The sequence below is a fragment of the Oncorhynchus mykiss genome, chromosome 9 (assembly GCF_013265735.2).
Source record: "Oncorhynchus mykiss isolate Arlee chromosome 9, USDA_OmykA_1.1, whole genome shotgun sequence".
Lineage (NCBI taxonomy): Eukaryota > Metazoa > Chordata > Actinopteri > Salmoniformes > Salmonidae > Oncorhynchus > Oncorhynchus mykiss.
Genome location: NC_048573.1, coordinates 14,816,031 through 14,826,910, shown reverse-complemented (window position 1 = coordinate 14,826,910; position 10,880 = coordinate 14,816,031). Strand labels below are relative to the sequence as shown.

Below are 10,880 nucleotides of genomic sequence, written 5' to 3'. Positions count from 1 at the left end.
AGTTTATTTCAATTGGCTGATTTCATTCATATGAATTTTAACTGAGTAAAATCTTTGAAATTGTTGCACGTTGCGTTTTATATTTTTTGTTCAGTAAACATATGAACATACATATGTTAAATCACACCTACATGCAGACACACAATCACATTGACTGAAACATAAAGATGCATAGCACACTCACACACGCACACACAGGTACACACAAACCCATGCATGAACACAGGCACGCACACACAAACACGCAGCCACATGACTTTACACATTCATCTCCATGGTGTAAAGTACCATTTTATATCAAGTTAAAGTTATTTTAGTATTATTAACATATATCTCCAATACATATATTCCAATGTAAAAGGAAAAAAAGCTAAACTAACACTAAGCAACTGGGTTGGTTTGTAATCCATTTCATTCCGTTCTGGACTAAGAAGCATATTCAAGGACGATTCTCCATTTAACATAGTTTATAGTCTGGGACTAGACTTAATCTATGTCCAGGAAAACTAACCCATAATGTATGATGTGGATGTTAACGCAGAGTACTAGCTATATTTCACTGTATTTGAGGACCACCGCTCTGGAAACCTCTTCTTAAAGCTACGGATCTGGATCACGTTCTGTTTTCACACACACACATTATTTCTACGTAGCTGCTGTTCACACTCAACCTCCCTTCACGTTTCTCTCTTTACTCACCATCCTCTGAAACATGGAGATGTAGCCTAAGCCTAAGTCTCTGCCTCATTTAAAACGAACAGGTTACAACCTTCTCTGTCTGTTTTAAAGGCAATTGTAGTTGCACCGGTAGGATGCAGTCTCCACACATTGCATTGGAGCAAATAGAATCTGCGTTTTGTGTGATGATGTAGGCTAATCTTTGTAGTTGCTGCCATATCGCAGCCAGAGTTGCTGGAAAATAACACGACTACTTTGACTGCCTGTCTGCAAGACCTGTCAACCATGTCCGTTTTGTACAACATTTAGTTTGTAGGCTACACCCATAGACATAGTCAGAGAAAGCAACATTGTATCTATCCCATTATGGCGTCTGAGAGAGCATCTCCATTTTGAAGTAGTAAAGTTCTTCTTCTACTACTTTTATGAGTTGGTAAACAAAATGAATGTCTTATTTGAAGAGGTATAAACCCTGGTTGGCTTTTTACTGCCACCTGCAGTTATGGAATGTTTGCTCACAAGTATAATTCATTTTCTGATCACTCCTGATGACCTGGATGGAATTATGTGATCCTTCCTTAACCCATAGAAGTCCCACCCAGTTGACTTCTTCAAAATCGTGAAAGCCCTCAATGGCGCTGACCATGCTAAAATTATATTTTGGGCACTAAAGTTCTCTATCTCTCTATGGCTACACGAGCCAAAGGCGATCATCTCCAATCAAGGAGGGGAAGCGGCAGTGGAGCGCTGCGTCAAATCTGGGTTTTCAGAAAATCCAGAACTGCAGCCACTCCGATATGTGAGATTTTGTCCACAGGACAAATGCTTTTAGTCAGAATTGACTGACATATCTGTAGTTCCTCCACATAACCAGCTGGATGTGACAGATACCTTTTATAGTTATATTTGTAAATATGATTTCTCATCCTATAAAATAATTAGACATTATGTATAAAAAAAAAGAAACATTATTACATACTAGGTTGGTTGTTGCTTGATTAATTTATTCATTGAATGATTGGTTTATGTATTTATTTATTGATTGGTCAATTTGATTGATTGGATGGGTTTCCCATTTTCAATTCAGCTGTTTTGTGTATAAAAGTTATTTTAAAGCATGTACGGTGATACTGTATTCATCTGCATGTTTTAGTTTTCATTTACAGAAATAAGACAGTATGCAGAACAATCTATCGTTAAAGGGGAAAACTGCAGTTCAAATAATAATAACACGGGTACCCTGCCACCAATTTAATTACAATTTTTACAAACAATGGAGTTAAACAAGCATATGTTGTATTCTGCAGGAATCAATAGTTATATACAATTCATGTAAAAGTACGTAGCAATCGCAGATTGCCACTTTGAATTTGGATGAATTTAGATATAAACAAACAAATGTTTTTGTCAGAATTCTCTCTCTCCTTCATAATTTCCCCTGTGTTTGCATTCGGTACCTGAGTCTATGGGTTAAATCTTTATCAAAGTAACATCAGTGGGTCTCTGAGAAGGATGGAGGGGTAATATCCTATTGTGCAGTACACCGTGTCTGGTTTCTTTAGATTATTTCCTTTGCCCACTGGGTGGCGCTGTACTGCAGCTTGTATCTGTAGGGTGCTGTAGAATGTCTCTGCCTGTGGGGGGGACTGTGGTTCTATCCTCTCTTCTGGTGAAGTGTACTCCTTGTCCCCTGGATGCCCCTCTTCTCCTTCTGCTGATGCTGGTACTGCTCCTGGTCTGCCTGCAGTAACATAGATAGATGTCACCTCAGATCCAGGGGTGTTCTGGGGTTCTGGTCTTCCTGGTATAGTGCTCACTGGGTTGTCAACTTCTGGAACAACGGCCTGTTAGGAGATAAGTAATCATAACATGCAAATGTTGTATACATTTCTCAAGAGTCTAAGACGTTGGGAGGTTGGGGAATTGCTTTAAGATGGTCATACCATGGGTCATTTAGCTATTTGATTTTATAAATGTTTTGATAAAACATTGAATTTGGCCTTGACACATATTTAACACATTTTTGTTGGAGGCACAAGAATACCTCCATACTTTCATAATTTTTTTAAACCAGTACCGATAATTATTATTTGACCCTGCTGGTCATCTTTGAACATTTGAACATCTTGGCCATGTTCTGTTATAATCTCCACCCGGCACAGCCAGAAGAGGACTGGCCGCCCCTCAAAGCCTGGTTCCTCTTTAGGTTTCTTCCTAGGTTTTGGCCTTTCTAGGGAGTTTTTCATAGACACCGTGCTTCTATACCTGCATTGCTTGCTGTTTGGAGTTTTAGGCTGGGTTTCTGTACAGCACTTTGTGACATCAGCTGATGTAAAAAGGGATTTATAAATACATTTGATTGATTGATACTGGCTACCTTCAAACAGGTCGTAGAGCAAAATGGAGAACAACAAAATCTCCCCTTTCCTCAGTGGGGTCACACTAGTTTGTAGCCTAAACCGTTCAGACACTACAAACGTTTTCCTGGGACAACCAATTTTAGGAATGTCTTTTGGTTTGACAAACACTGCTGTAGCATGGGCTGCATCTCAATCTACCACATCCGCCTATGGCGCCATTCCACATCTGCTGTTGATTGAGATGCAGCCCATGCAAAAAAAACTGATTCTCTAGCTTAACCTGACAGATTTATATGTGGATTTTATTATTATGTTACTTAAATTTATGCACCGGTGCATCAATAGCCTCTACGGTTGTTTAAACATAGATTCATCATAGAGAGGGTACCTTCAGTGGCAGTTTCTCTTTAGGGGATCGCCATCTTCTGGTTGATATGATGCATCCTACACCAACTAAGAATAATCCACCGGTAGCAATGCCCACAATGATGCCAACTAGTGATGCTGCAGCGATCCCCTTCTTCTCACCAATACCTGAGATGTCACACACACACACATAAACACATACACATTTACATGACATACACAAACACACATATACACACAAAAACAGCATGATCCACATTTTGTCTGGAGAAAAATATATCTGGAATGGTGTTAAAACTTTGTTGATTTTTTTATAATGATAGGCGAATGCACAGGAAGTGGAAGGGAGTTCATTAAACCTACATGTGTCCTTCATTCGTTGTGATTTGGTCTCTGCACTGACATGATTGTTGACGATACACTGGATGAATCCATTACCACTGGAAACAGTGATGTTGACCTCAGAGACTGACAGAGAATCCTGGTACAGTGGGCACTGACCTCCATCACAGACAGAAAACATCCAGCCTGAACAATTCACTGTGATGTTACAAAGTCCTGTACTTGAGTTGTAGTATGTCACCTGCATGGCTGGAATGGGAACAGCTTCTACAACAACCAACACAGTTCAGAAAGATACATTTTACATGTATGACTGGTGAAGACACTTTAAAGGAGATTAGCTTTTTGAAACAAAGCAGAAACACATAGCAGGCTACCAAAACACATCAAATCACAAAACTCACCCAACACCTTAAGTTTGTATGAAGACGTTGAATCTGTCCAATCTTTTTTCTTTGCATTTGCAATGTAAATTCCACTGTCTGTGTCTGTCAGATTCTTAATGCACAGAGTGTGGTTCACTGGGTTATAATCTACCTTCTCCTTGTATTTAGGAGAGATCTCTTTATCATCAACTATTACAGTACTATTGACCTTCCAGCTAAATCCTTTAAGTTCCTCAGGTGGTTTTGCAACAGCCAGACACACCGAACCTCCCTTCAAGCCATACTGGTCCTTTGGATATACATCAGCCCAGGTCCCTAAAGAGAGAGGAAGAGGTTCACTGGGCTCTGAGTTTGCACCTGTTTATTCAGATCGGGATAATCTTAATAAGTGTTAATCTAGAAATACATGTTTTTACTGAGTTACAGTTAATTTAAGGAAATCAGTCAATTGAAATACATTTTATTACAGACAGAAATAGTCCTCAGCACCGGATGTGGAGGACTTGGGCTGCGGTTGTGAGGCCGTTTGGACGTGCAGCCAAATTCTCTAAAATTATATTTGAGGTGGCTTATGGTAGAGAAATGAACATTAAAGTATCTGGCAACAGCTTTGGTGGAGACAAAATGTGAGACAAAACTGCACATTTTAAAGTCACCTTTTATTACCCCCAGCACAAGGTGCACCTGTGTAATGATCATGCGGTTTAATCAGCTTCTTGATATGCCACACCTGTCAGGTGGATGGATTATATTGGCAAAGGAGAAATGCTCACTAACAGGGATGTAAACAAATTTGTATATAATTTGAGAGAAATTAGCGTTTTGTTCGCATGGAACATTTCTGGGATCTTTTATTTCAGGACCAACACTTTACATTTTGTAGTTCTATTTTTGATCAGTATAAAAGCTTTCCACAACGCAATTCTCACATTACTTTTAATATGATTGTCTTTTCTTTTCTTTTTCTTACTGTTACTGAATCCGACTACTCTTACTTAATGTCTCATAAGGATCCGTCCCTTTTTTTCAATTTTAGTCTAAAATGACAATCCCAAATCTAACTGCCTGTAGCTCAGGACCTGAAGCAAGGATATGAATATTCTTGATACCATTTGAAAGGAAACACTTAGAAGTTTGTGGGAAATGTGAAAATAATGTAGGAGAATATAACACATTAGATCTGGTAGAAGATAATACAAAGAGAAAACAGTATTTCTTTGTATTTCTTTTGTGCCATCATCTTTGCAATGCTTAAAAGGTAGGTACAAAAGGCAGAAAGGCCATTTTAGGCTAAAATTTAAAAAAAGGGGCAGATCCTTATTATTTTATTTTTATTTTGCCTTTATTTAACCAGGTAGGCTAGTTGAGAACAAGTTCTCATTTACAACTGCGACCTGGCCAAGATAAAGCATAGCAGTGTGAACAGACAACACAGAGTTACACATGGAGTAAACAATTAACAAGTCAATAACACAGTAGAAAAAAAGGGGAGTCTATATACATTGTGTGCAAAAGGCATGAGGAGGTAGGCGAATAATTAAAATTTTGCAGATTAACACTGGAGTGATACATGATCAGATGGTCATGTACAGGTAGAGATACTGGTGTGCAAAAGAGCAGAAAAGTAAATAAATATAAACAGTATGGCGATGAGGTAGGTAAATTGGGTGGGCTATTTACCGATAGACTATGTACAGCTGCAGCGATTGGTTAGCTGCTCAGATAGCAGGTGTTTGAAGTTGGTGAGGGAGATAAGTCTCCAACTTCAGCGATTTTTGCAATTCGTTCCAGTCACAGGCAGCAGAGAACTGGAACGAAAGGCGGCCAAATGAGGTGTTAGCTTTAGGGATGATCGGTGAGATACACCTGCTGGAGCGCGTGCCAGGGGTGGGTGTTGCCATTGTGACCAGTAAACTTAGATAAGGCGGAGCTTTACCTAGCATGGACTTGTAGATGACCTTCGTAACAAAACAAATGGCACTGTGATAAACTGCATCCAGTTTGCTGAGTAGAGTGTTGGAAGCTATTTTGTAGATGACATCGCCGAAGTCGAGGAATGGTAGGATAGTCAGTTTTACTAGGGTAAGTTTGGCGGCGTGAGTGAAGGAGGCTTTGTTGCGGAATAGAAAGCCTTCTCTAAATTTGATTTTAGATTGGAGATGTTTGATATGAGTCTGGAAGGAGAGTTTACAGTCTAGCCAGACACCTAGGTACTTATAGATGTCCACATATTCTAGGTCGGAACCATCCAGGGTGGTGATGCTAGTCGGGCGTGCGGGTGCAGGCAGCGAACGGTTGAAAAGCATGCATTTGGTTTTACTAGCGTTTAAGAGCAGTTGGAGGCCACAGAAGGAGTGTTGTATGGCATTGAAGCTCGTTTGGAGGTTAGATAGCACAGTGTCCAAGGAAGGGCCGGAAGTATACAGAATGTTGTCATCTGCGTAGAGGTGGATCAGGGAATCGCCCGCAGCAAGAGCAACATCATTGATATATACAGAGAAAAGAGTCGGCCGAGAATTGAACCCTGTGGCACCCCCATAGAGACTGCCAGAGGACCTGACAACATGCCCTCCGATTTGACACACTGAACTCTGTCTGCAAAGTAGTTGGTGAACCAGGCAAGGCAGTCATTAGAAAAACCGAGGCTACTGAGTCTGCCGATAAGAATATGGTGATTGACAGAGTTGAAAGCCTTGGCCAGGTCGATGAAGACGGCTGCACAGTACTGTCTTTTATCGATGGCGGTTATGATATCTTTTAGTACCTTGAGAGTGGCTGAGGTGCACCCGTGACCGGCTCGGAAACCAGATTGCACAGCGGAGAAGGTACGGTGGGATTCGAGATGGTCAGTGACCTGTTTGTTGACTTGGCTTTCGAAGACCTTAGATAGGCAGGGCAGGATGGATATAGGTCTGTAACAGTTTGGGTCCATGGACTTTACAGTGTCCCTGTCATGTATTGTCATGTTGTGTCCTGTTCCTGTTCTTACTCTTCACCCTGTCTCCCTCTGCTGGTCGTATTAGGTTACCTTTTCTTCCCCTCTTTCCCCCAGCTGTTCCTTGTCTCCTCTAACTACCTCGTTCACCCCTTTTCCCACCTGTTCCCTTTTTCCCTCTGATTAGGTCTCTATATCTCTCTCTGTTCCTGTTTCTGTCTTTGTCAGATTCTCGTTTGTGTTACTCATGCCTGAACCAGACTATCGTCGTGTTTGCTGCAACCTTGTCCTGTCCTGTCGGAATCTGCCTGTTCATCTAACCTTGTCCTGTCCTGTCGGAATCTGCCTGTCCATCTGAGCCTACGTGTGTTTCGTCATTAAAGAAACTCTGTTTTGTTAATTCGCTTTTGGGTCCTCATTCACGCACCTGACAGTCCCAGAACTTTTGGGAGTTAGAGCTACAGGATGCAAATTTCTGCCTGAAAAAGCTGGCCTTTGCTTTCTTGACTGAATGCGTGTATTGGTTCCTGACTTCCCTGAACAGTTGCATATCGCGGGGACTATTCGATGCTATTGCAGATCCTTAAGAGATACTAAGTAAGAGCGGATCCTTAAGAACTCAATGTCAATAGTGAGATCTGTCATGAGATTATAGAATACATGAGATGTATACTAAACAATCATAAAATGAATGTTATGGTTGGATTACCTCAGAGGAGCTGGTGAAACATTCTAACACTTACACACCAAGTATACACATACTTGAACTATCTTTAAGATGTAGGATAGCAATACATATAAGAGAGCAATACGACAGCAGAGGACAGATTTGAAATCAAGCAATGATTATGAGGTTAACTTCCAGACTGTAAAGCTTTAATTTCAATGTATTTTCATCCACATCATGTGAACCATTTAGAAATAACAACACTTTTTTTGTGCATAGTCCCGCTATTTCAGGAGACCAAAAGTATTCAGACAAATTCACGTATGTGTATTAAAAAAGTACAAAGTTAATTGGTCCCATATTCATAGCATGCAATGACTACAACAAGCTTGTAACTCTACAAATCTGTTGGATGCATTTGCTATTCGTTTTGGTTGTGTTTCAGATTATTTTGTGCAAAACAGAAATGTATGGTATATAATGTATTGTGTTATTTTGGGGTCACTTTTATTGCAAATAAGAATACAATACGTTTCTAAACACGTCTACATTAATGAAGATGCTGCAATGATTATGGATAATCCTGAATGAATCGTGAATAATGATGAGTGAGAAATTTACAGACAAACAAAAAGCTTACCCCCAGCTATTGAAAGGTTAAATTGTCTTGGGGGTATTTATTTAACTAGGCAAGTTAGTTAAAAACAAATTCTTATTTACAATGACGGCCTAGGAATTGCCTTGTTCAGGAGCAGAACGACTGATTTTTACCTTGTCAGCTCAGGGATTTGATCTAGCACTCTTTCGGTTGCTGGCCCAACACTCTAACCACTAGGCTACCTGCTGCCCACAGTTCACTTATAACTATTCGCAATTCAACTTCCATGTAGTTCACATAATCTGTTGTAAACAAACCAGTTTAAAGTCTATAGGTTTACCAAACAGTTAAGTGATTATTAAATAAGTTCATCCTTTAAATCAACATTAACAACAAACTCAATGAGAGAATTAAATACTATCTTTGCCTCTCTTTAAAAGGTGTAAGACCATTCTCAAGAGCCAGGATCAAATCCTCAAGATGGCTAGCTTAGCTTCAAATGTCTGTCAAGAGATTAGTCTCGTGTAATTCTGACTTTGTGATGAGAATGCCATTTTAGAGGCACATTTTCAAAATCCAAACTAAATCCTTACCGCTGAAGAGGTGCTTTATAGCGCAATTGAAATGTAAAGGTTTCATCAGACCAGAGAATGTTGTTTCTAATGGTCTGAGAGTCATTTAGCTGCCTTTTGGCAAACTCCAACCGGGCTCTCATGTGCCTTTTACTGATGAGTGGCTTCCATCTGGCTACTCTACCATAAAGGCCTGATTGGTGGAGTACTGCAGAGATGGTTGTCCTTCCGGAAGATTCTCCAATCTTCACATAGGAACTCTGGAGCTCTGTCAGAGTGACCATCGGGTTCTTGGTCACCTCCCCGACCAAGCCCTTCTTCCCCTATTGCTCAGTTTGGACGGGCGGCCAGCTCTAGGAAGAGTCTTGGTGGTTCCAAACTTCTTCCATTTCAGAAGGATGGACGCCACTGTGTTCTTGGGGACCTTCAATGCTGCAGATATGTTTTGGTACCCTTCCCCAGATCAGTGCCTCAACACACTCCTGTCTCGGAGGTATATAGACAATTCCTTCAACTTCATGGCTTGGTTTTTACTCTGACATGCACTGTCAACTGTGGGACCTTATATAGACAGGTGTGTGGTTTTCCAAAGCATGTCAAATCAATTGAATTTACCACAGGTGAACTCCAATCAAGTTGTAGAAATATCTCAAGGATGATCAATGGAAACAGGATGCACCTGAGTTCAATTTCAAGTCTCATAGCAAAGGGTCTGAAAACACATGTACATTAGGTATTTATGTTTTTTAGAATAAGGCTGTAATGTAACAACATTTGGAAAAAGTCAAGGGGTCTGAATACTTTCCCAATGCACTGTACACATGGGAAATGGGGATTATTACATGGCAGTCTACAACCATATACTGCATTATAAATTGTTATTAATAAGATGCAGAAGGTTTGATTGGCCTGCAGGGGGAAGTTTACAATCATATATTGTTAAACAAGAAATAACTCTGTCATGAAGTAAGAAATAAAATATCTGTACTTGTCCTTGTCTTATTATTTACCTATTTTTTTGTTGTTGTAAGTGACAACTTATAAACAATAATTGGATACAATCCAGTATCGCCTTTAATTAAACGAATCACATGCATCTAGCACAGGATCATAAGATCTTGCTTTCTGGAAGCACTGCAAGAGCTGCTGACCCAACCACACCAATGACACTCATCAAATATATGTGAGTGTGTTTCATTAAAAACATGCAGCATCAATATACGGTATCACACACCACGAAAAAACGAACAAGAAGTTAGAGAGAGCTAACGGTATTCCTAACTTTGTCATGCAAGTATCACTTTAACACACAATCACTGATGACTAGTCATACTACAGTACATTCAACACACCATGTAAAAACCAACAAAGAAGTTAATTGTTTAACTGTATTCCTGACATTATCATGCAAGCAAGCACATTTAATAGATACAAAACATGAGCAGGAGAAAGTAAATAATCCACACAAAACGTACCATGGTGGAGGATAGAGAGTAGGAGTATTCCCTGTTTGGAGAAGCAGGAGAGGGGACCACCAGACATCTCTGTTAGGAGTTGTAAGTCTGTTTTCTCTATGACTGACAAGTAGCTTGCTAGACTCACCAAAACACACAGAGAAGAGAGATTAGAGAAGATATTTATTTTGATGAGGCAGGTAGCTAGTAGAAGGGGGCCTTTGTCGTGTTAGTTGAAGGGCGGCTTTGTATGTTAGCTGAAAAGGAAGTCACACTCTATAGTCATTCTCTGAAAATCCCCTTTCACTCAGCTTGAGAGTTAGACCAAGAGGAGTGGGTGTGTTGTCGTGGTAATTTCCTGTATTACTAAACATTGAGAGAGCAAACCACACACAAGTCAGAGTTATATTATAAAGTCCATCTTTAATTATATGAGCTTCACCATAGCCCTGTGACTCTCAGATCAGTTCAGTGTCTATAAATGAATTATCTGAGAGTGTTTACAAAATGGCAACTGAGATC

General features: G+C 40.0%; 1 protein-coding gene across 3 annotated transcripts; it reads right to left on the bottom strand.

Moving 5' to 3' along the window:
* Positions 1–1,666: 1,666 nt before the first annotated feature.
* LOC110531580 lies at positions 1,667–10,616 on the bottom strand. 3 transcript variants are annotated; one of them, XM_021614847.2, is made up of 5 exons: positions 10,380–10,616; positions 4,151–4,447; positions 3,768–4,013; positions 3,427–3,572; positions 1,667–2,522 (listed from the first exon to the last, which is right to left on the bottom strand). In XM_021614847.2, the coding sequence occupies exons 1-5, from the start codon at positions 10,444–10,446 to the stop codon at positions 2,160–2,162; spliced, it is 1,119 nt and encodes a 372-aa protein (XP_021470522.2). In that variant the 5' UTR covers positions 10,447–10,616; the 3' UTR covers positions 1,667–2,159. The 3 variants fall into 3 exon arrangements, with proteins under 3 accessions (XP_021470522.2, XP_021470523.2, XP_036843288.1); XM_021614848.2 differs by having other exon boundaries at positions 1,667–2,419; XM_036987393.1 differs by lacking the exon at positions 4,151–4,447.
* Between the last annotated feature and the right edge of the window lie 264 nt (positions 10,617–10,880).